Below are 26,585 nucleotides of genomic sequence, written 5' to 3'. Positions count from 1 at the left end.
ACAACAGCCATGAAAGGAATAAGAATTTATTCACAAGTCCTGTATTACCAGTGTCCTTCCAACATACCTCAAAACAGCCCAGGAAGTAAGAAACCTAAAACCAGGCAAAAATATCATCTAGCAAGAACTGCGTACTACCGAAAGTCCATTCAGCAATGTTTTCTGCCTTCATAACAAACAAAAAACCACTAATGACATTTATTCTGTAATATTGGAATAGTAGCAATAACATCACTAACACATTCCTTGCCAGTAGCAATGACAAAAAAATGCATTTTTTAAAGCCATAATTCCTTAAATATGATTATCCCTTGAATCCTACAAATGCTAAACATCAATGTGTCAGAAATGAAATAAAATGTAGTTGCTACCATGGCAGACTCTTTAACTGCTACTCTAAATAACGGCTTTTTTGAAACATTATTTGGGAGGAAAATGGAATTTTCCTTCCAAAAAATTCATATTCTTACTTTTACGGTAAGGTTCCCAGTGTGCTCCCCCAATTGCATTATTTGGCTGTAACAAAATCTCTCAAAAAAAGTTAAAGGAGAACTGAAAGAACAAGAAGAAAGCGTTCTCCAAAATGCCAGAAGGAAAGCAAGTAATCATTTTAAAACTGATTTCTTTTATAGATACCTTCTTCTACAGAAAAGATGGAGCTAGTAAAAATCCAAAGAAGGAACTACGCTGATGTATTAAGAGCTGCTGGAAAGCTGCTGTTCTGCATCAGCTGAAGTATCACACCTGTTAAATGTGAAAGTCAATACATTCTGGAAGTTGTGTATTTAGTTCCCTCACCAGGCTGGTTATTGCTTGCTATTGCCCGCGCTGTATTTCAGGTGCTGCACACAAATCAAGGAGAAGCATCTCTGATCCATCAGTTTTAAGTTGGCATGTCCTACAAAACATCACTGAACTGCCTGAAGTTAATATATGAAATTCAGACATCTACAAAGGCAATGCACCTGAAGTCCTTGTTTCTACCAGAGAGTGGTCAAAACAAAGAGCTGACCTTACGTGCTCATAAGACATACCATCTCCACAGTTCCTTTTCTTCTCTTTCTCATTTCACTTTTTTGTTCTGGGCTCATCTATCACATTTTTCCTTTATCTGCGCTATTTTCCAACCTTCCCTTCTCTTTTGGCAAGCACCAATTAACCAGAGAACACACCGGCGGCTTTAGGACTCTTAGCACCAGGTTAAGTGACATAGCTGCCTACACCTCATAGCATAATTGTGCAACTGTGAAATTTCTACCATCCGTCTGATGGGGGATTTTCCACAAGCAGGATGTAGTTTTGGTTTAAGCAACAGAAAGAGCATCGTAATTTTGCTTGCCTTGGCCAAGAAAGGCCTGTAATGCACAAACACTTAAACAGCAGTCAGGGAAAGCATCCAGACTTCTCTCAGGAGCAGATAAAACTCACTCTTTGGGCTCCCATTTGGACAGCTCAAATACAGTGCACATGTGGCCAAAATGCAAGAAAAGGAAAGAGATCTCTAACCATTCAGCACAGGAATTCAGAAAGAGGTCAGCATCTGACTGTGCATAAATGAGAACGACTTGAGAGAAGAAAAAATTACAGTGTTGTATTTGCTGATGAAATCCTTAACGTGATAATTACCATGAATAACACAAATATATTACATTAATAATTTCATTATATAACATTCTGCTCATAAAATAACTGAATTCTTTTTTTATTATTTTTTACATTACTGAAGACATCAGACATCTTGGCATGGGGCTATCTCCTAAAGTAACTCTTGCAGATCAATGTACAGGTATGCTCCAGGGTCAGCCTCGTTTTTCTGCCAACACATGTTCAGATTGCTGGAACTGTATCTCATAGCTTCATCTTAAACCAATTCTGTTTTTCTTATTCCAAAGCAAAATCCTTGGAGTCTTATATGCTGCTGGCTGCCTACACACTCCATCTGAAGTGTGCTGCATGTTGTGTCTCTTATCTCTCCCCCCGCTGCTATTCCTTGCTCTTTGGGTGCGCCCTTTAGAAAGAAATCCCTACTGAAGGATTTAATATTACTGTGATACCGAAAAGAAATCTCAAGAGACGGAACTCCTAATCGTCAGGGATTATTCCTATATAAGAGGGCAAAACAACATACTCAGAAGTATTCAAATTTCCTCTGAAATTTGGGGATGAAACAGGGTATTTCATTGAACACAATTAGCTTGGTAACAAAATATACCTGCATCTTTCTAGTGTGGGTTATTTTCACCTTTTTTGTATGCTTACTTTTCCACTTCCTTCCTTGTTCTATTTTGTAAGCAACTACTGAACTTCTGCTTTTCCTGTTTTCTCACTAACACAATCATAGATAAAGTCACTTCCATATAAGCTAATAATAGTGCATCTGCTTAGAAAATTTGTGAAAAAACATCCATAGATTGTATAAAATGTATCAGTTTAGTTTTAAATTGTCATGGCAACACTGACGTCTTCAACTTTAAATGACAGAGTTAATATTTGTGGAATGTTGTGCTCATATTTTGAGAAGCTGCAATGAAGAAGAAAAAACTATTATTTTAGAATATAGACCTAAGTGACATATGAATATATCTCATGAAATTTATTTGGCATTTAGCATCTATTGTTTACAACAAAATCACCTCAGAAAATAGTCTTTCTGATCTCAAATAGCATTTGCTTAAGCCAAATCAAGACAGAATTTTATCATGTTAACTTTATTACAACTCCAATCTCCCTACAAGCACAGACATCTGAATTTCTAGGTTTAATTCCGTATATAATTCAGCATACAGGCACTTCCCAAGCCTAACATCCCAGTGAAATAAATAATATTTTAAACACATAGTATCAAAGGATTTTAACAAAAGCACTCTGTGCATTGATGTAAGGCCTATGTTACTAGCAGCAGGAAAACATGAATCATTGTGATAAGCAAGGTAGTTCAGGACTATCTTTGAGTAGCAGAAGTCAAGGAAAAACAGACAGAGTACTGCTCAGTGGTTATGGACCAAGCTCTTTCTTGTTTCAGCAATTTGAAAACTGTAGATTTTGCTATAATTAGGTATTAGGACATATAAAACTTTATATGCAAGTCAGTGAAATGTAAACCAAATAAAATACCTTCAGCCATGTAATTCTGCTATTAAAAGTGTGATTAGCATTTAACTTCACAGTTATCCCTGGCCATAACTTTAACGCCTAGAAAAGATTGTCCTGCCCAAGTCTTCATTTGCAACATATCTTGTAATTTTAATGTAATTCAGAAAGAATGCCAAATGTTTTACACAGTCATTTAATATGGGCTGCATCTACACAGTTCCTCCTGTTCACAGGTCTTCTTTCCTAACCCAGCTGTCACTGATGTTGGTTTGTTTCCACATGCAGGAACAGCTTTAACTGTCCACACAAACTGAAGTTGTTTAGTGCATTGAACTGAAATGTAGTAGAATGCAGAACAAGGTGTTTGAAATTATTTTCTCTTGGGTTTTCATATTATTTTTTTCACAGGAAACCATGCACATGCTTAGATCCTTATGTAAATGTAAAATGCAACAGTGCACCAGAGCTCTGTTAGTTTTACCACATCTCTTAAATACTGTGCTACAATGGCTTCATCATGTAAAGAAAAAGAAGAAAAAGCTTTATTACATAATGGTAGCAGCACCAACATTTTTCATTTTAGCTTTTACAATGTTTTTAGACTATTATTTTGGTTTATGGTAATGGAAATGCAAAGGTGTGCAACAGGTTGGTTTGTAAAGCAAGAAAAATGAGATAAGGCTGAAAGCAATTTTCCATTTTACAGACTTCAGAACCAAGGCATGGAAACATGCAAATTCTCCTTTTGCAAACATGTAATACCAGCATATGTCTTTACTAAATCCATAAATGAAAGTCAGCATTACTAACTGTCCTGGTTTCAGCTGGGACAGAGTTAATTTCATTCCCAGTAACTGGTACAGTGCTGTGTTTTGGACTTAGTACGAGAATAGTGTTGGTAAGACACTGATGCTTTGGTTGCTGCTAGGCAGCGCTCACTCCGAATCCAGGACTTTCAGTTCCCCGTGCTCTGCCATGGAGCAGGTGCACAAGAAGCCGGGAGGGAGCACAGTCAGGGCAGCTGACCTGAACTAGCCAAAGGGATATTCCATACCATAGAACGTCATGCTCAGTATATAAACTGGGGGGAGTTGGCCGGGAGGGGCTTGTCACAGCTCAGGGACTGGCTGAGCACCGGTCAGCAGTGGCAAGCAACTGTACTGTGCATTACTTGGTTTTCATTCCTCTCTTCTTCCTTTCTCATTACAATTACTATTATAATATTTTACTTTATTTTAATTATTAAACTGTTCTTATCTCAGCCCGTGGGTTTTACTTTTTTTCCGATTCTCCTCCCTGTCCAACCAGGGGACACTGCTTAAATTCACTGCTTAATTTTTTTTCTGTTTAAACTCATGTTATGGATTACTGCAGATTTCTAAATAAAAGGAGTTTACAGACAAAATTTAAATGGTCTGATGAACAACGCAAATTAATCTCACTTGCTTTTAGTAAAACGTAAGAAAAAAAAATGCCTTAGTAGAATTTATGTATGCATATAGAAGGTAATTTATATTGAAGTAGCATTATAGAAATCAATCTCTGTACACCCGCAAGCATCTATTGACATAAGTGAAAGTATTACATAAGTCTTAACAGCAAGAATTTGAGAAAACTGAACTACTTACAACAGTCAAGGCCAGAAGGAACTACAGAGAGTACTTAAAGCTATCAGTAATGAAAACCTAAGTTTTCACACACATTTTGTACTCTAAAACTGGCAAGAAAAAAAATAATCAGTTTTCAAATATTTTGTTGACTTTTTTGTATCCTATTGTCATGCTTCCATAGCAGTGAGAGCCCAAACTGCTGTCCAAGCTGAAGTAAAAAGTAGAAATAAAGTAACTTCAAACAGGTGGGTTGTTTGTTTTTTTTCCTTAAGTGTAACAGTGAAATATGAAAGAATCTGACTTTAAGGCCTGCTTTTTTCCATATATCAAGAAGATTATTGTTGGGGATTTGATTTTTGTTTTAAAAAAAGCTTTTTCACCACTGAAAATTAAAAGATCTGGGGCTTTTCCATGATGTTCATAGATTTGACAGCATGCAAGGGGTGGCTGTAGGAGAGGCTGTACTTCAAACTGTCTGAGACAACTGACTTCCACACCAACCTGCTTCGAAGTAGGTAAAAAGTAACAGAAGGTAACAGTCTCAAGTACAACGGGGTTGTATTAGAATCAAGACTAGAAAAAGAAGAATGAGCAAGAGAGGAATGACAAATCAAAATTCACTTTTCATCTAAATTTAAAACATAGGCTCAACAGGTAAAGAATTAGCAAGGAGATGGCATTTTCCCTCCATCTGATCTCATGGAGCTCTTGAGAAAAGGAAACTCTACAGATGGGAAAAAGACTTCTAAGGATAAGCATATGGCCTGACCACAAGATAGGTTTGGTTTGTGAATCTGAGGGGGAGTCAGGCAGGAGACAACGTTATATAGACCATCATTTGCCACTGGGATTAGACAGACGTTTCACAGATAGAGGTTCTGGGCCTATGCACCGATATTTCTTCCAAGGCCAATTTAAGAAAGTAAATTATTTTATGAATTATGTCTTTCTATCACAACATCCCCATCCCCCTTTACAAAACTGCAATTACAACATTATCTTCAGAGATTCATAACAACTATTCTGTATATGATTTGAAATACCATTAAAACACTAAATATTAGGGAAGTAATATTCATGTGGAGCAGAGCATTCAGCTGTGTAAAAGCTGGAGGATATGCTGGTCAACCATTCTCATTCTGTTCCCATTTATGAGAGCAGTGCCCATTTCCTCTGTCCTCAACAGCCGTGTGTGGCTGGAATATTATTTTTTTTGGCATAGCCTGGGAAAGTGATAAGAACCCCGGGAAAATCCATGAAGGAAATAATAGTGCTGTAGTCCATACGCTTAGTGGTAACCACAGCTGACCACAGCTACGACTGCATGGGGAATTACACTGCTGGATGGTCCAACATGTCACAGCAGTACACACGCTGCACAGGACTGAGGTGATGACGACACAGAGGACTTAGGCTCCTCTGTTCACACTGGTAAATTCACACTGGATTAAAGGTGATAATAAGGGTGATCACACTGAACACCAAAGCGTTGTAAGGACTGGAAAGCCACCTTTCTACCACACACTGAACATTCACTGGACTGAACAAGATACAGACAACAGGGAAGAATATAATCTGACCATAAGATAGAAGCTCTAAACAAAAAAAAAAAAACCAACTCAGACATATTTGACTATATTATGGTAGTAGAAGATCCTTAAGTTCAGTCTAGTTTTACTTGGCTGAGCAGCCAGCAATTTTACAACTAAGAAATGTAATTTTAAAAATATATATATATATAAAATTTTGGATAATTAAAACAAGTTTTGGGGTTTTTTTTCCATTCAGCTAAAAAGAGGCATCCAACTGAACCCAAGGACAAGCCACCCATCACACACGTTTTCCCACAAATCACATTAGCATCAGATTTGACATTAAAACTTGTGAAAGCAAAAACACCACTGTAATGAGAACCAATCGTACAGTAGAGATCTTTCTAGAAAGGCTGTGGTTAAAATATACCCCATATTTCATTCTTCAAGAGCAATTGCCTTGTCTGCAGTAGATAACTTCCATCCCAGTAGGCACTGCTAGGAAATCACAACAATCAGTCAACAAAAGCAGTTTGGACTGATAAGATGAATGAAATTATTCAATAGAGTTTAAGGGATAGGATCTCCCTTCTCTCATCCTAGGTAGGATAGAATTTATGGACTTCCAGCAGCTTGCTCCCACCGCTCTTCTGAAAGATAACAGATTCATTTTTGTGGATATTTTTTCCACTTCTCAAATGAAGTCACAAAGAGAAAGTAAAGTGTCAAATTTGTGTACTATGTTATCAAATTAAAACTGACAAAAGAGGTTTGGTTGCTAGACTTCCTGCTGGGCATAAAACACCTTGCTGAATCCACTTCGGAAAGAAGCAAGATTTTTGAAGATTGTCTCATTGAGCCACATATGAATGCAGATACTTTGTGTAGTACAGGTTTATAAAGTACGTAAAGAAACCATCTAGAATATCTACGGTGGCAACCAAATTTTTCAGGCTGCTGCCAACACTTCAGCAGTGAAACTGATTTGTGATGCTGTGAACAAGAATGCATTCTACAGACATGGAAAGACATGGAAAACTCAGGATGCTGAGGAGCCAGTTTCTTCATTCAGGATCAAGAAACAGCACCATCTGGAGTAGACCATCACATTTTGCAGTGACAAGAGCTGGGAATCACCTGTACAGAAACTATGAAAAGCATTTCAGATTTTAACAGAGAAGAAAAACTGGCATCTATGACATTACTTTTCATAAAAGCCAAACAAAATTACCTTCAAAACCTAAATGTGACATTGCATAAGACTGGAGAACTTCAGTACCACTCATTAAAATCTGGACAACAAAAAATACATTGCAACAGTAATTGACAAAACATCTACCTTGAGCACATGCTCCAGCACACTTTGCTAGTAAATCAGTAACATGGTTTAACCTTAAAAGATTAGTCAAGAGCTAGCTATTCATTCAGGAAGCTTGTTCTAATAAAATAAAATGATGTAGTGCACCTTTGCCTGGTAACAAAAACGAAAAACAGTACACAGCATCTGACCCAAAGCTTACTGGAGTCAGTAGGCACTTCAGAGCCTTCCCAAACTAAAATAAAGCAGTTCCATAAGCTAGGAAATGCAATCCAGTCTTTTACAATTATTAACAAATTTTATCTTTAAACAAAATCAAAAAAAACCCAAACAAAAAAAAAAAGAAAAAAGAAAAAGAAAAAAGAAGCCTTTAGAATGAAACATACTAAACTTAGTTGTTGCTCTAATCCAGCATGATCATTTTATGCTGCAAAATCAGTCTCCAGCCATGGCTAACATGTATGGGGAAAAGCATAAACAAAGCATGTAGAACTGAGACACTCCTGCTACACACTTGCAGCTCAGCATTTCACTGTGGAAATCCTGAACCGAAACCTGTCTAGATCTCCCTATTTAATATTTACCAATTAAACTGCACTTCAAAGTTACTGTATCTTTTTCCTCCCACTTACAATTAAGGCCTCCACAGCATCTTATGCTCTATAGTGTGAGTTCTACAATTTCCTTCTTCACTGAAAAATAAAAAAACCCCAAACACCTCCTTCATGTTAAACTCTGCTCTGTGAGCACTTCACATGCAAGAAACGAAAATAGTTATTTTCTAATAATATTTTATGCTAATTGTGTGTTCTAGTCTACCAGTTGCCCCCAACACGCCGCCCCACCTCTGCCCCCCACCCCTAGCTGAAGAAATTTTGCTTATTTAGGTTTCATTCACATTTTGTGCCTTTGACCACAGGGTACGCTTTATAAGCTTGGGTAGTATTCAGGCTATGGGTGCACTATCGTAGCCTTTCATGTTCTAAATTGGTCCTAAATTCCCATTTTTCACAATCTCCAAAACTCTCTTTCTCTTTAATCACACCAGCACCGAGATGTCTGCAGACTTCCAATGACTCTCAAATCAAGCAGTAACAGCCTCTTGTGGTATATGCAGAGTTATGGCTTCACTCAGCTTCATGATTACCATCATTTTGCGCTCATCAGCCCTAACTTTCAGCTGAATTTATTGCCTCTATATTTATGGTGGTATCTCCTTCTCCTTACTTGAGAGGTCTATAGCATAACTGCCTGTGTCTCAGCTAGAAATCTTAATTCCTTTTATACCCAAAATGTCTTTCAGACGGCACTCAAAATAGGACAGATGACTCATATCATTCAAATATGTACATCTCTCCAGCAACTCTCTAACGTGAATCTTAAGAATCTGTTCAGGTATGTTTCACAACGTTAGAAAAACCCCAGCTTTGTATTTCAAAATACTACAATTTACGATTTACAGTGATCTGGTTTTGACAGTCCTGAATAATTATGTAACACGAACAAATTCTCAGATCATAAAGTATCCCTTCCTCCAGATAGTTCATATATGTGTCGAACAGAAGAGACTCCTGATGAATCCACTGGTAATCTCATTTTAGAATAAAAAATAACCATTTACTCCTGCCTTCTGTGTTCTTTATAAAGATCACCATTATACTTGCCATCTTCAGCTCCTCCGAATGAATATTACACTCAGCAGTTCACAGTTCAGCATGTCACACATGACTTCTTTCAGACCACTTTAGTGAGGACCATTCAGTTCTAGCCATTTGTTACTATTAATCTCAAATTCAAGTTTCTTTTTAAAATAATGAATTTCTATAAATTTGAGCTAAAATTCATTTTACTGACACTGTTAACTTGAGATAGTTTTTCACTTAATCCCTGTCAATAACAGCTCATGCAAAAGACTCGCTCTAACCTCATTTATCGAGGATATTAATGCAAAGAGTTCATTAGTTCTTCTGGTATGCACTTATCTTTCCTAAACGCTCTAATTATACCTTGAACAGGTTTTTTCAACATCACATTCCTGCAGGCTTCTTGCTTCCACTGAGCTTAACTCCTAGCTTTATGCTTTTCTCAAACTCAAAATAATTACTTAAAATAATTCCCTCAAGATAGTTTTTCAATCTTTCTTATCAAAGCTTACTTCTAAGCCTGCTGGGCTCTTTTCCATTCTCCTTACTCAGATATGACAAGTACTTTTTACATAACAGTTGGGTTCTGGATTTGGTTTTTCTTTTAACCTCCAGAAGCTCTTTATTCTTCTTTTTATCAACCCCTGGACTTAGTTTTAAATAAAAACAATTAAATAAAGTTTCATCCAGTTTTGGTAGGGTGTTCCCCCCCTTAGAATGTTTTCACCAGTGGCATACATGTTTAATTAGCACTGAGTACTGGAGTTCCCCTCATAACAGTCCCCCTGCAAGCATTTTTCTCTTTATGTACTCATTTTAAACTCCCATTAAATAGACTCCACATTTCTTCATAATTGCTTCTATATAGAAGTTAAACACTATATTGCATTTTCCTCTGCTATACAGATGCAGAAATTCAGTTGCCAAAGTTCACCCTCATTTGTACAGAACCTTTATATTTAAAACATCTACATACCGAGCCAGGCCATTTCTGCACCATTTCCTAAATGGATCCAATTTCACCATTGTCCCAGAAATCCTTACAGTGCAAGTAACTAAAATCTTTGAGGAACTGGCTGCCCAGGTACGAGAACGCTAACCAAAGATGTTATGCATACAGGATTGGGTTTTCTGTTTTCTTCAAATTCAATAATTACAGCTCATGCCTTTTAGCAATAGGTACAGATGACAGAATGGGAGATGACGAACCACAGAAAGGAAGTTACAGGGGGTATTTAGTCCAATCCCCAATTAACATAACTATCCATAAAGAAAAGCAGAGCGAAATACCAGGTAAGGAGGTCCATAAAAACTTCCAAACTGCTAAGGGCCAGGGAAGTACATAAAGACTACATCATTTGAAACGTGACCTTTCTTACACTCCCTCCTAAGCAGTCACTGTTGGACATGGAATGCTGGGCTGAGCAAATCTCTCATATAGCTGCTCTTGCATTGTCTCGGACATCAAGAACTTGGAAAATTCACAGCATTTCAAAATTGAATAGGAAAAAAAGAACAGAACAAAAAGTTACAAAGAATTATTATCAGAATTTTCCTTTTGAAGACTTACAAACTAAATAATACAGAAATCTTTGATCTCCCTTCAAGTTTGCTAGTCTCTCTTGCCTTAATAATTATTTAATATAATATCAAAAATACAAAAAGTAAACCAAGAACTCCTCAACATGCTCTAAGAGTCAAACATTATTTCCAGTTTGAAGTGAAGAAACTCGGAACCAATATATGAATATACAACCAATACTTTTCACAAAGTTTAGAAATTTCAGGGGCAAGCCAAGTACTTCAGTGTATAAATTCACACATTTCTCTGAAAAGTCTGCATGGCCTTTCATTTGAGTTTGGAAAAAATCAAAGCAAAGAAATATTTCTCTTTTTGAGAGCACTCTCCACTAAGTCTTCACAGGGACACTGAAAACATTTGCTACTACCGAACACAGGCAGCTCAAATTAGCTTGGTTTTATTTTCACACCTCTGAAAAGAATCAGAGAACAAAGAGCAATCCTGTAAATGGTTCAATGGAAGAAGTCACATGAACACAAGAGATATTAAGCGTGTTAATAATAATTTCAGAAAGACACATTAATATTGATATACAAACTCACCTTCAATGCCCAGATTCAAGTTAAAGAGTTTTTCAAAATTCTATTCCACTTATGTTTTAATATAGGCATTCATACACACATACTCCAACCACTTTTCATGAAAGTTACCTCTTCTAAAGAAAATTAATGGAGCCAAGGCAATACAAAATTAATAAGGCCCTTGAGAAAATGGCAACAATTTCTCTTTGTTATGCTTATTATCATATGATGTGCACACTACAAAGTTTTATTGTGTCCGTATATTTTCATTTACTTGTAAATGTCTGCATGACGGATATGCTAGTTAATCATAGTTAATAGTTTGCACTATTACACAGACTTGAAGGGAAGTTTTATGTGTTCGGGGGGTTTTTTGGAAGAGAAGGTAAAGGAGGGAATCGAATACTGGCAACAAGACATGTTTGTTTAACTGGACCCAAGGGCATCACTTTTTTTTGAGTATGCCAGTGGGAAAGAATGAGAACTTCTACCAGAAGCAGCTGAATAAGAAGATGCATAAACCACACTAAGTTCTGATAATCGCTCCAAACTTCCTGCCAGATGGTTTACAGCACCAAGTTAAGTGTGTTCTCCTGGGCACTATCATGGCTTTTCCAATTCTTTTAAGTATTGCCTGAAGGAGGAGAATTTTAAAAAGAAAACCACACAAATCAAAACATACTCTCCAGGATCTTGTCTGCCTTCTAGACAACGGAAAAACAAATTTTGTCTGTGATGATACTAATTCCATGCTAACAAGCTTTTTCAAACCTGCTCAGTGGTGCACAAAACACTGGAACAATAACCTAGTAAAATTTGAAGCATGCTAGAGAAACTGTATGTCATAGCTATTGCAAATCACCGTTATCAAACACTTACATCAAGCACAGAAAGTATCCTTTATTACTACTCAGTTTGAAAGACAGATCTGTCTGTAAGATGGCTGCTCTTTTAAGTGGAATCACTCATGGAACCATAACATAGAAATCTGTGTGGCCTCTGAGCATAAATTATATCATTATCCAAGACATCCTGATGGAATTTCAGGTAGTTTGCTTCAAATTTCATTGATTCTTGTAAATTCATGGTGGAAGAGACATTCTAAACACTAAGGAAATGCTGCTTTTATTCTGATTTGGGGAAAACCTGCTTTGCTGGGCATAAGTAACCTATTAATGCACAAGACACTAAGTGTTCACCTCAAAAGTATCAAATTCTACAGGCAGAGGAACAGGAAAATGATCTCTGTGAAGGAACTGAACCCACCACATTTCCTGCGTGCATGCAGGTTTCCATCACTTTGATGACACCTACCAGGACCACCTTACAACAGACTTGATTGTTATTCAAGACAATCAGAACTCTCAACGAAAAGCAACACACCTCAAGCATGGAGGCCTCACGTGTTCCCTGATATTTCAATAATAAAATGCTTAATTAAAAAGTCATACACGTGACACCTTACCTTTGATGCCATACGCATGAACAGTGAGTTTTGATCCTCTGCTGTTCTCATCTTCTCATTTTTGACCAAATCCTTCAGGTTCATACTATCATCATCCTGAAAATACCTTACTCGTTCTTTATCTACATGAGTAGGGACCTGGAAACAAACATATTGAAAGTAAGTATTAACCTAGTGAGAAAGATCAACTATAAAATTTAGATCCTAGTAACTTCCAGAAGTTTAAAGAATCACGAATCAAGCTAAAGACAGCTGAGACAATTGGGCTTGCTGCTACAGAAAAGAACATCTTCCCCTTTCTTCCACTGCATCAGTACATCTAAATAAAAATATAGACTCTTCTCACAATCATATCATTTATATCCTTAAGCTATCAGAGGGTCCATTACTGCTCAAGAGAGATGTACAGTAATTCACTGAAACAGTTAATCAGCTCAAAAATGTGAACATTCCAAAAACCAATCTTCATTATTTACAGAAGCTTTTGAACTGTCAGGTCATGGATGCTACTGAAACACAGCAGCTGCAGACAGTACTGAAAACTTGTACAGATGTGGTACCTCTACTGGGAAATGTTGCCATCTTAGAGTGAACAAGAGGACAGAGTTTGTCCTTTAGGGCAAGACTAAACTAAATCCTGAAGGAGCATAGGGAATGGTCATTAACATGAAGCAAGACAGCATTTTCCAAAATGGAAACACGAGGAGGATGACAACCAATTCCTCACGCTCTTGTGCCTTTCACTCCTCCATAGCAGTGTTACAAACTGATCCGTCCTAATCAAGAACATGCTTGCTAGAAATATGAGGTATTGTCATCTCCTCTTATCCCAAGAAGAAAAAAATATTAGTTTATTTACTATTGCAAGCAATTATCCTAAGAACAAAACACTGCTCCAGCCTCCAAGTTTCTGTTCCCCAAAGCATTTTGTTACAAAGGTTAGGTCATATTTTTAATTATCAGTGGTAGCAGTATTTTTGATCAAAAGAAAAGGAAAATTAGCCCCGAGACCTGAGTATCTCCATAAAATCTGTCTTATTTTGGAAATATTCACCTCTGCTGATTTTCCATATTTACATAATTTTATGTAATATAAATTTTGGCTAAGAAACTGTGACAACTTGAAAAACTTTTCCTCGAATGTGCATTTAAATAAGCCCTAAAGCGATCCCCAGAGAAACACAGTCTGAAAATAAACATAATATATGCTTAATAAATATGTACTCTAACACTTAATTACAACCATCTTCTGAAAGGAACTTTTTAACTACCTATTGACATTCTGATAAGACACTCATATTAATTAAGGAATCATAAAAGCAACACTACAAAATCATCTTAGAATTACACTTTAAAACTCACATTTGTAAAACTTACCATCTGTCGCTTTCGTCGTCCTCCTTTTGGCTCCTGTGGTTCAGCCGATGCAGTCACAGGCCATGCCCTTCCACTTTGATCTGTTCTGACAAGGACCACTTGTTCAGCTTCTCGACAGCTTGAAGCCTGTGTCAGGTTTTAAGATATATTTTGAAACAGATGATACAGGCAAAACTGAAAGAAACACCTAATCCACACTAAATAAATGCTTAAAATCCTGAAGAGTAAATATCAGACTCTTTACATTTTTAATGTTCATTATAATTCAAAGCAGACTACTACCTTATACAAGGTATTCTTTTCCACATTGAAAAAGAACAGAATATTAAAATATATTCAGCTAGTTAAGTGCAGAGTTAACAATTTTTTCCAAAAAGAACCAAGTTTTTGTTCTTGGGTCTTTCTCACAAAGCTTCATCCCCAGAAGAAATACAATGCTTCTGATGACCTAAATAAATACTATTGCATTAATATACACCATCATCAAAGCTGCAGCACATTAGCACTTCTGGACTTTCTGTGGATCGGGGACGTTGGGGGTTTTTTGTGTGTGCATGTGTGTTTGGTGTATTTTTTTCCTTTCAAAACTTGGCTAACAAATTACCAAAAACATTAGCTATTGCTTTTCAACACATTCCATTAGCTCAGACTTTTGTTCCCTTCACTGCACCTACTACCAGTACGGATCCCTCCATCACAATGTAATTCTGAATTTTTTAAAATATTTGTTCCAGGATATGCAGAGTAGGAAATGCAAACAGTTTAATGCAAGTATCTCCTTCTTTGGTGAAGCAGAAACAGATGAGTAGATGTACACTGATTATTTAGGGCAAATTAAATTATAGACTTCGGTAGAAATGAAAACATTTTAATCATCTTTTTGTGTGCTGAAATATAGGGCAACAAAAATAGGCATTTACCTGATATATGCCAAATAAGTCACTTGCCTTTGGATAGCAAACACATTCAGTCTCACATCAACTATACTTGTACTTAACTACTGTTTCTACATATCGAAAGAAATTTGGGAATCAGGAGAAGGGTATCTTTCAAACCTGACATAACCAAGCTCCTGAGGTACTGGAGATGTGAGGTGAGAGGCACACACAGGCCGGGGCAACAAGGGAAGCTTTACATACACTTACCCTTGGTTCTCATGGTGGAGTAGAATCACCACAACCACCATTTCATCTGCTGGAGTAGGGCACAAGCAATTCAGATTTCAAACACGCTAAGAACAAGTACGGACACAAATACTGAACAAACAGTAGGAGTGTTGCTCTGCTGAGTTTCCTACTCATAAATTAAAAAAAAAAAAAACAAAAAAACAAAAACCCAAACAGCCTAATCAGGGATGTGGAAGTCAGCAGCTGCCTTGGTTGAAGCAACCATGAGATAGAGGCACTTAAGATTCTACAGGAAATGAGGAAGGCAAGTAACAGAGCAAAGGAAAAAACCTGAATAATACAAAAATGGACTTCAGCTTATTCAGGGATCAGCTTGGCTGGATTCTTATAAGAGATGGTCACAAATGACAAAGGTGCCCAAGAGAGTTGGTTGATCTTTAAGGACAGCCTCCACAAAGGATGAGAAAGGTCCATTTGATCTGCTATTTGGCTAAACGGGGAACTTCTAACAAAATTAAAAAATAAAAAGTAAATTTACGGAAGGTGGAACCCGAGACAAAATACCCAGGAGAACCACAGAAGCACTTTCCAGGCATGAAGGAATAGAATTAGGAAAACCACAGCTGAAGCTCAAACTAGCAAAAAATGCAAAGAAAAAAAAGAAGGGATTCTACAAGCATGCTGGATATCTTTCTACAAGCAAGGACAACACAGGTCCACTGCTGAAAGAGAGGAAAGACCTAGTGACAAAGGACATGAAAGATGCTAAGACACTCCATACCTTGCCAGTCTTTACCAGCAAGGTCTGCTCGTGGATTTCTCAGGCCCTAGTGCCTAGCAGAAGAGTTTGGGGGACAGAAGTACTACCTGCAGGAAAGAATGATCAACTTAAGGACCACTTAAGCAAACTGGAAATATGCTAGCTTATGGATCTAGATGGGATGCATATATTCCACTGGGCAAGAGGTCTCTCCCTATCTCATCTGAGGAGTAGTGGTCATCAGTGGATGCCTCAAGAAAAATGCAAATGTACGCAATCACCTTCAAAAAGGTAAACAAGAAACACCTGGGGAACAACAAGATGACCACCCTCACCTCAGTCCCAAAACAATTACAGAAGTCCTTGTGGAAGCCCCTTCCAAGCACAAGAACAGTGGTAATGTGACTGGGAACAGCCAACATGGATTTGCAAATGGCAAACCATGCCAAATAAATCTGCCCGCTGCAGTGAGATGTCTGGCTCAGTGCACAAGGGAACTACCAGGGACGTTTTTTACCTTGAAGTTTGCAAGGTTTTCAATCCAATCTCATAGTATTTTTATTGCTAAATTGCAGGGATGTGTAGACTGCAAGATGGGTGGAAAACTGTTGGGATTACCAGGCTCAAAGAGTAGTTGTCAATACTTCAAAGTGTAACTGGCACTCCTCATAGTTTAACTAGCAAATCGTTACAGATGCCATTCCTTAGGTGCTGATCTCTATCAACAAAACTCAACTTCAACACCTGGACAATGGAACAGAACATGCTCTTAGCACGTTTGCCGAGACACCAAGTAGGTGGAATGGGGACATGGCTGAGGGTAGGGTTGCCATTCTGAGGGAGCTCAACAACCTGAAGGAAAAGGCTGACAGGAACCCAAACAAATGCTAAGGCTTGCACCTTGGAACAAACTCATGCATTGACAAAGGTTGAAGAAAGACCAGGGGGCAGTTCTGTAGAAAAAATACAGGATACCTGGTTGACAGCATGTCAAAAAACAAGTTTGCGAGCCAGCTAATCACATCCTGACTTGTGTTTTCTATCTCACACATTATACAAAGTAATGAGAATTCTAGAGGCCAAAATGCTACCCTTAATCACGCACGTGCAATTTATTGCACCAATTTACTACCCATAGGGGATTTGCAAAAAAATCATTTTCAAAAGATCCCGTAAACTAGTGAGATTACAGAGGGAAATGGGCAACTGAAACAAGCTTAAGCATTCATTCTCTCAAAACTGCTCTAGCTCTGGACAGCATACGTAGAATAACATTCTGAAATAACTCTCACTTATTTAATGATATAAGTATGTAGTCTTGAAACATGGTTGAGAGAAATAATCAGTTCAGTCATATAGTAAAAAATGCATATAGAAAGTCATCATTTCCCTCCCTCCATAAAACTAAACATTCTTGCAAATGTATTTTCTGTTTAACATCTTTTGTACTATTAGCTAGAAGTTTTTCAGCAATTTTCTACTCTACATTTTAATATTTAACATTGTTACAGATACAAAACAGTCTTTAAGCAGACTTCCCATGTTATTTACATAGAACAAAATACAACTGTTAATTTACAATGGATGTGGAGCTTTGCAAGTCTCCACATTACCTTTGCTTTCCTTGCAATCAATAGATAGCACTAAGAAATCTTTTATTCTAGCAAAAAACAAGTTTGCTTACTGTTACTACTGCAGTCAACAAGTTCTCAACCATTCTCTTTAAGAGACAAACAGTGCTAAATGCACACCTTACCAGCCATTTCAAATTACTATTACCTGACAAAGCATGGAGACCTTTATAGGGCTTATGCGCCAAAAAAAACCCCACATGATTATGTATTTTATTTTTTATTTATTATAACTGGTGCAAGAGTCCAAAACTTCTAAACAGAAGCCACCTGACCTAAAAATGGTGCAGTCAACTGAATCCTCTGCCTAACATAAGTCTCTTATTTAAACTGAATAAAGACCAACGGGAAACTAAAGATAAATGGTATCACCTTTCATTACCTCTACCAGCATTCTGAACACAATTTTTTTTTTTTTTTTTGCAGTACTGGAGTTGACAGAGCACCATGTCCCAGGACCCAAACTAACAGAAGACAGGACTCAGAACTAGTTCTCTGGTTTCTTTCAGTTTTTTTTAAACTTTCATTGTACACTTGAAAGGCAGATCACTAGTGAAGAGGTATCACAAGATCCATGTCACAGCCGACACAGGAATGCTATCATAAAAAAGTGCATGTCCATTCTGCTTTAAGCTCCTAATCTCTGCTTCAGTTGAAGGGGGTGGGGGTGCTGGTGGTGGGGGCATAGAAAAAAAAAACCACCAACAAAAAACCCTATCAGCTATGACTGACAGTTCTGATATATTAAAAAAAAAGGGAAAACCAAACAGCTGTGAACACATGAAGTGCTGGATATCAGAAAGAAAGAAGTTCACAGAGTGGTCCCTATCATTAGACATATATACAGAAGGTTAATATAAAGAAAAATCAACACTGCAAGTATTTTTCATCAGAACCCAAGAAGCAAGCTGTTAATTGCCTGCCTTAAATTCAACCTGTCAGCCAGTGACAGGTGAATGGATAGTAAAATCACTATCACTTGATAAGCAGAGAGGAGATCCTTGTACAATCAGAACATTTTGCCAGAGAGTGTAAATCCTTATCATATTGTGCACCTTCAGAACTGTAAGACCAGAAGCAAACACTTGCCTCAGACAAGTGAGGTCATCTTAGTTTGGACAGAAAAGCGTAATCCCTGAACTCCTTGTCTACCCCTCAGCACATAAGACCTCAAGGGCACCTAATTTCTTCTCAGTGGAGTCACAGAGTCATACTGAGTTATGCTTCCTGGCATGTCCAAAACTGCTCCCATTTTACCAGAGATTGATGGCTTAACATCTATTCCATATCCAAAGACAATCAGAATGCCTGGACCAAGCACTCTTATCCCTAAGTTTTATTCCCAGTTGACTTAGTTGAGATCCAGTGCTCGTTAACACTCCTGAGTTCATTAAAAAGGGCTGTGGCCACAGATTTAATTCAGAAAAATGTAACTTATTGTAATAATATTCTGGAGAAATACCATTCACTCATTTAACTTCAGTGCAGCTTAGAAAGATTACAAATCTGTCTCCCATGACTTCTCTACCCAACAAGCAGAGAGAGAAGGAAGAGGAACCCTGTACAGCAGGAGTGAAGAATAGACACAGGGGACTCATTAAACCAGACAGAATTTATCAGCATGTACGAAAATGGAGCGTTATCATATAGCTCAGTGACGACAGCACTCCCACGTATTCCAGGCCTTCAGACAAAATACCAGGGAGCAGAATTAATATATCCATTTCCCAAATAACTGCTTAAATACTTCATTACACCTCAGCTATTGCAAACTCCACTTTGAGGTACTTAAAGTTGCAGCTTACACTATACACTATTGTTGCCAGCTGCCTATAAGTAAAGCACGGGAGTGCTAAGTGCTGTTCCATGTCACCTCCCTCATGCACCCAGCCCATACCTTCATCTGCTCCCACCAGCTACCTCCTCATTTGGAATGGAAGTTTACAACCTTTTCAGTTGACGGACAACTGTTCAGATGATGGACATCCTGTCAAGAGCCAGAGCAACTTAACTCCTTCCTAAACAGGCACCAGTAGTACATTCCTACTTCACAGGCATGTTCTCAGACTTAAAGATATACATACGTCTATATACACACACACATATAAAAAGAGACAGAAATCCTTCACCAGAAAAATAAGTATTTATTCTTAATCTTTTAGAAAGTTAATTAAAAAAAATTTAAGAAGTCTGAGAGCTTCTTGATTACACTATAAAGATGTTTAGATAAATCAGTTGATTAAATTAGAGCAAATAATGGGGACATCGCTGAATCTGGTGCTATTAGGACAGCCTTTGTCAAATCTTATAAACAACTCTATTAAGCTCAATTTGAAGCTGTTTTCCACCAAATAACTGATGTCTGCTTTACATCTGCCATCCTTGTCTAATGAAAGCTTGTCCTGGAAACCCCAATAAAGTCTGAAAATTCTGTAGATACTTAAGTATGCTAGCTTCAACAGCTTAATTGTATTTTTCCAAGAAAAGTCACATGAGGGTAGAAGTTATGGAACAAAAAGCTGTCTAGGTAAGCCAAACTTCTCTATTCTGTATCGCCAAAAGCAAATCTCATTTTGCAAAGCAAACCAAGATGACCAACACTGGTCTGGTTCCAGTAACAATAATGATATTTTCAGACAAGATACATACAACACTACTTCTTCCCAGCATCAGCCAGATACATGCCTCAGCTGTTACTTTTTCACAAGATCAGGCGTTTTCTCTCTGTTGAGAGGGAGAGGTGAGTCATTGCAATAGGAGAAAAAGGCTGTGTGCCTCCACCCCACACTTGCCATGTGCTAAAGGTCAAACCTGGCTAGAGAGAGAGACAGCCAGAGAGGGAGGACTGTGCTTTCATGTCATTACTACTACAGCATTAAAAGCGCTATGAATTTCAAAACCCAAGAAAACCAATCAGCGTTAGATGAGCAAAGACAAAGAACAACAGGGTGGAGAAGGAATACAACATGATTAAAAATCAGCAGGATGTACACTGCACTTCTAAATGGGATATAAATGCTAATGGAGCATTCTAGATACACTGACAAAACGGTCACCAATGTAAGTTGCTAGGGCACTGGTCATTTCTTTCTGGATTTAAAAGAAAAATCATAAACCCAAACAAAATAGGTAGATATTTATGAATATTGTAACGCTTAAACAACCTAGGACTTAGCAAGGCTCAATACTGTGAAAGACAGTAGAAACAATTTCAACCGTTGAATGAGCTGGGTAAGAGGAAAGTCAAAGAAAAAAGCAAAGTTTCAAAAACCAGAAAGGGGCGGTGAGGGTGTGTGTGTACGTGTGCTTCCTAAGGAGTACTTCACTTGACAACAAGAAACCCACCGAATTGCAACAACATTTGGTTGAAATGAGCACAATTTTTTGTTTGAAATGGTGGAAAAGACAAATACTCACAGGCTAAATATTTTAGACTTAACACAAGGTAACCATGTAGAGGAAAATCATTTTAAAAAAAGTAAGGAAAGGTAGAAAGGAAACATGTAATAATTTTAAAAAATTATGCAGAGCAGATAGGGAAACAAAGATGAAGTTAGCACCAGCAGAACACATCACAGGAAACGTGACAAATGCCCTAGGCCTTTAAAGACTTGGGTAACTCTACAAGTTTGGAAGCTGAAGACAACCACAGATGTGGCAGTGAAAACTCAAAAATTCAGAGCATTGCCAATGATTCTGAAATGAAACTGGCTGAGGATTTCACACAAACAGGACCTTTCACTTGTTAGATGATTCACTGAAAACTGTGTAAGTTTTAGTAACTTTAGTAAGAACTTTAGTCAGGCTGTCATTTACACAACGTGAAATGATGCAGGGGATAAACATGATACGATAAATTGAATTCTTTGAGTCAGAACAAAAAACAGCTGGCAGGTTTTTTCATGGGTGTTATGAGGATTTGGTTTTTACACTAATTTCAAAGAATCCAGAGTCCTGACACAAGGCATATGAGACTGACTGCAACATACTTAGATTTAATAGTCCAGAGAAAAGGAAAACACAAAACATTATAGTAATATTTAGCTTTAGAAGACAAACTACAAAAAAAGAAGTGGTGCATCAAAGGAACAGATAAAAGGATAAAATAATTATGGACAACATTAAGACTAACGTGAAGTCATGTTAGAGACTAAAAGTAAATGTATACTATGAACCAAGATGAATCTAATGGATCAAATATGCCAGGTATGATTATTCAGAAGATTAAAGATGTTATTAGAAGTAAAGACACCTTTCAGAAGTCAAAATCCTGTCTAAATATAACTGAACTAAAAACACAGCTTAACTATAGAAACCTAATTGTATTAACATAAAAAGGCAAAGCAAAAGGTTTTTTTGAGGAGGATGTTACTAACAATAATTAATAAAGGTATTTCTAAACACATCACAAGCAGAAAGCTTTCTGGTAGGAAAAAATGCTCAAACAGTTATAGCAGTATTAGAAGATGATATCTGAATAATAAAATAATTAATTGCATTCTAAACATAAGATTTTCCTATTCAACAACCTTTTTTCTTTTAAAAACAGAATAAACTTTACAAATTATCTTTAAATTGAAATACCAGTAAAAGGAGTTTTCAAGGAAGCTGCCACGGAGAGATGATTTTTCACTAGAGCTCTAGAGAAAAATCCAGAGCTTCACTAGAGAAAAAAAATTCCAGTATGTAATGTCCACATCGTTCAGCATGCATTGTATCACATCAATAGGTCTCAGTACAAAAAGAACAGAGGGTGGAAATCACAACATAAACCTTTAAAATGTGTCAGAGGCTGATTCTGGGAATTACAGGGCAATGCATCTAACATTTGTAATACACAAACTCCCACAAGTATAATAAAGAATTCCTCTACACTTTAACAAATGTAGCATACTGGGAAAGTTCCTTTGCAGGGAAAAGCCACGATTCACACAAGTATTAGTTTTCTGAAGGATTTAGAGGAGGGTGGATACCAATCTGACTGAAAAAGAATACTTAAAACTGTCATTTTATCTGTTTATATTGTCTTCAAACATTTATAGGCTTCCATTACTACAACTATATGACATGGTATATAGTAACACCTACGTGCTGCTCCGCATAGCACAAGAATGGAGTAACTATTTTCTTTCCTACTAACAAACTGTGAAATTGTCCAGGAAGCCTTACAAATATTCGCAGGCACTGTTACCATCTTTCATAAAGGAGGTAATAATTACCTTTTTGTGTTTTATACAGAGATTCACTTAAGTCTGGCTTTTTGCTTCTGTTTTAACTCGCTTTTAATATCTGAAGAGTGTATTATTTCTTCACGGAGTGGCATAGCATTACATAGCTTACTTTAAACCTCTCAAATTTCTGAATTAATGACTTATTAAATAAATATTGTTTAATATTAAACATCTGCTATATTATAAACAGACATGTTGGTGATAGTCATGTAATTATTCATTAATACTTATCAAATAAATAATCCCTAAGTAAAAACATAGGGTTTAAAAAATACACTAAAGTACTTTAAGTATGATACATATTATTAAATGTTAAAGTTGAAACTGGAGCAGAAGCTTAGTCACTATCCCTGAATCTTGTGATTACTGCTACACAAACAATGTAATTTAGTCTGAAACAAATAAAGATAGTGTGTATTTACAGAATGAGAAGTGAAATGTTTGTTGCTTTACTTCAGGCCTATTAAACATGCAAAGAACACAGTTGTCCTCACCAAACATATAAACCACTATACAGCAATCAACACCCAAATGACAAAAAAAAGCAGGCAACTCTGGTTTTGAAAGATAAATGCTTTAAATTAAATACATAAATAAATAAAATGCAGTTCTGAAAGAGATTTTGAACTCTCCAGAGCTGATGCCTGTTCCATAATCCAGCAGGAAGAAATGGAAAAGCTCTGCCACGAGGTACATGACTCAATTTGAGGAACAGGCACTGGAGTAGCTGAACAAAGGGAGTAAGCAGGCCAAGCACATGAGACAGGATCTACTCAACTGGAATTAGTTTGCAATGTTAATAACTAAATAAAAGAAAATATATTTTAAGAGTCACTATGTTATGGGATAGGGAGCAACTAGAGCTAGGAAAACCAAACTTTTTTAATTACTGAGCCAAGAAAAAGCTGTGTGCTGCAGGAGTTGAGAACTGTCTGCAAATGTTTACTGAAAGCTACATACACTAAAGTGGTAAAGCACAGTGTAAGGAAGCAATAACAAAGCTCAGCAACAGTCTTCAAGCAAGGAACAAATCTCTACAACCAAACACAAGCTATGGACAAAGATGCCAGACTGTTACACAACCCGTTTCCTTTCTCTTGGTCTATGGCCGGCCAATGGAAATACTTTGAATATCATCTTATTCCTCTGTTGGAAAAGTCTGTCTGCATATTAAAATATCAAATAAGTGTCTAGGAGCCATCTAGCATTTCTCAGAGTGATGGACATAGCTATGTGTCCAACTGGTGTCTCCTGTTCCCTTCCATTACTCTTTCTCCCGGTTCAGTTACCCTTCTGTTAGGTTCTCAGGTTGCATTTACACATAATTACCACAGTTATGAGAAAGATGAGTCAATCCCATTTAGAAGGAGCAATCTATCTCCTTCAGTGCTGGTTACTTGTAAGGGCATGTCCCATCACTGAGGAGTTAGTCTAGTCAGTACCTGGAGTCCCCATGTAACACAGATTTCAAAGCATCTAAGCTACCCTTCAGACTCTGCCATTTGTTGTGAACCATGGAACTGTCAACTTCAAGGTGATGCTTATAAAAATCAGACCATTCTCCATAGCAAGACCAAGGTTTGGATCTCAGAACAAGATGAAAAAATGGTCACAGGTCTGTAACAGCAGTCCACTGTATAAAACTTGTATCTTGCTTTGGGTTTCTTATAGCAGAAAACAAGTAAGATTAAGAGAAATAGCAGCATGAGGAAGGGAAGCACGAGCAAACTTCTACCTAGGTTAAAAATTTAATATTTCAAGAAAGACTCTGTAAACACAGTAATAAGGATCACTATTACAATTTCAAAAGATATTAAGCTACTATAGAAAGAGGATTAAAAAAAGGTTTTACAAGATCAGAAAGTTGGTCTGCTGCAATCAGGACCTTGTGCTTAACAGGAGAATCATTAGAAAATCTAATCTAATGCCGGCTGTAACACAGAAATTAACTAGTTAAATAAAAGTATCTTCATCAGGTAGTGCTATGTATAAAGCATGAGATTAAAAAAAGACTTAAAACCCAAAAAAAACCCCAAAACTCCAAACCATAGCTCCTGTTTATAAATGAAAACATTAATTATTAGAAAAGGATTAGGTACATAAATAACTGCTAATTGTTTGGTCTCTATTCTTTCTTTCCCCCAATCAGTGAGCGACACAGGTTAATAATATGTTATGTAAAAAACTTAATTTCATCTTACTGTTATAAAATTGGTTGCCCTCTAAATTCAACAAGTCTTTGTTCCAGTATTACAAAAAATGGTATTTTAGCTAAACTTTTTATTACTCAAAATAAGTAACCTGACCTTCTTATTCATCTTATCTTTATACACCAATCATGCCTGCATTTAAAAATCTATTTGCTCTCAGTACTTATTTTCTTAGATCACCTCTGAAATAGGGCAATCAGAATAATATCTCCTGAGTAGAATGGACTCACACACAAATGTCAAATCAAATTCAGTCAGTGTCATACTGTCAGCCTGTAGAAGTAAGATTGGAACTAGTAATGTGTAACTTCAAGCAGCTTGTAATGTGTCTAGCAATGTGCCTAGTAGTGGGGAAAAATAAAGCAATTAAATCTAACTAAGCAATAATATTGGATGCCAGGAAGCCACATAACCTTGCAAACACAATTTTTTAAAAAGTGCTAAAGGTGCAGTTTGGCATTATAAATTGTTAGCTATGCTTTGAAATGGTTAGTCACTTAACCATATCATCAATGGGCCACTGTAAGTATGGGATGTAAGAAAATTTTCAAAAAATTTAATGACTAGTTGGCTTGTTTCTATGGCAAGAACATCTGATACAAAACACATATAACTCAGACCATAAAGAAGTATTGCAGCATGTTGGTTCTTAAGTCCACAAATTCCTGTTTCATCATGTCAGAGACAGAAATGTAATACACAACTGAGGTGATACTCAGAAAGTCTGCACATGTAAATAACAGCATTTACTTAAGTAAATATAAAAATTTAGTACCACGTAAATAAAATAGTCCAGTAAAAATACTGCAAAAATATTAAAAAATGTTCAGGCCTCAATATTCACACTATTTGGAAAAGCGATTTACCTTAGCTCTGGTACGTGAGGTATTTTTAGAGACTAGCATCAAAAAAAGGTAATTTTACAAACTGAAAGCAACAGATTAACCCAACCAAAAATAGTAATTCAGGCATATGAAGAAGCTTAATAACGCATTTTTATTAGAAAGAGTAGTAGTCCAATCTGAAAAAGTATTATTAAAGGAGTATATGTAGAAAAGGGTCTTAGAATTTAAAAAAAAAAAAAAAAAAGAGGAATAATGTGGACAATCAGACATTGTACAACAAAGATTCAATGCTGCATCCTTTTAAGCTTCTACTCATGTATATCTATACCCTCAAGCCTTTATATACTGCTGTTATTTTGGGAGACATCAGAAGAAAGCCAAAGACCAGAAAAAGCAAGGAGCCTGTAACATCACCTTACTAAACAGGCAGAACAGACTGGTAAAGCTAATACTGACATTGACAGTGGCACTTCCATTCCCGACACCAGTGGGAAGCCCCACTCTCCACACCATCAACGTGGCACCTGTGAAGAACCTCTGTAAAATCTCAGGCACACAACTTCACCAGCTATGCTGCTAGCTGAAAATATCCTGCTATCCAGATGTACTGGCACAAAGCCAAATGTCTTCATTCCTTTTA

At 37.0% G+C, this 26,585-nt stretch overlaps 1 protein-coding gene across 1 annotated transcript in view; it reads right to left on the bottom strand.

Moving 5' to 3' along the window:
• The window catches only part of CWF19L2 (CWF19 like cell cycle control factor 2), a 90,520-nt gene that overhangs the window by 20,428 nt on the left and 43,507 nt on the right, over positions 1-26,585 (bottom strand). The window contains exons 11-12 of the mRNA XM_027778338.2: positions 14,142-14,267; positions 12,765-12,902 (exon numbers count right to left, since the gene is read on the bottom strand). Of these exons, the coding sequence (XP_027634139.2) occupies positions 12,765-12,902; positions 14,142-14,267 (264 nt within the window). The remainder of the gene's footprint in view (positions 1-12,764; positions 12,903-14,141; positions 14,268-26,585) is intronic.

Source organism: Falco peregrinus, chromosome 4 (assembly GCF_023634155.1).
Source record: "Falco peregrinus isolate bFalPer1 chromosome 4, bFalPer1.pri, whole genome shotgun sequence".
Lineage (NCBI taxonomy): Eukaryota > Metazoa > Chordata > Aves > Falconiformes > Falconidae > Falco > Falco peregrinus.
This window is presented reverse-complemented; position numbering and strand designations above follow the sequence as displayed.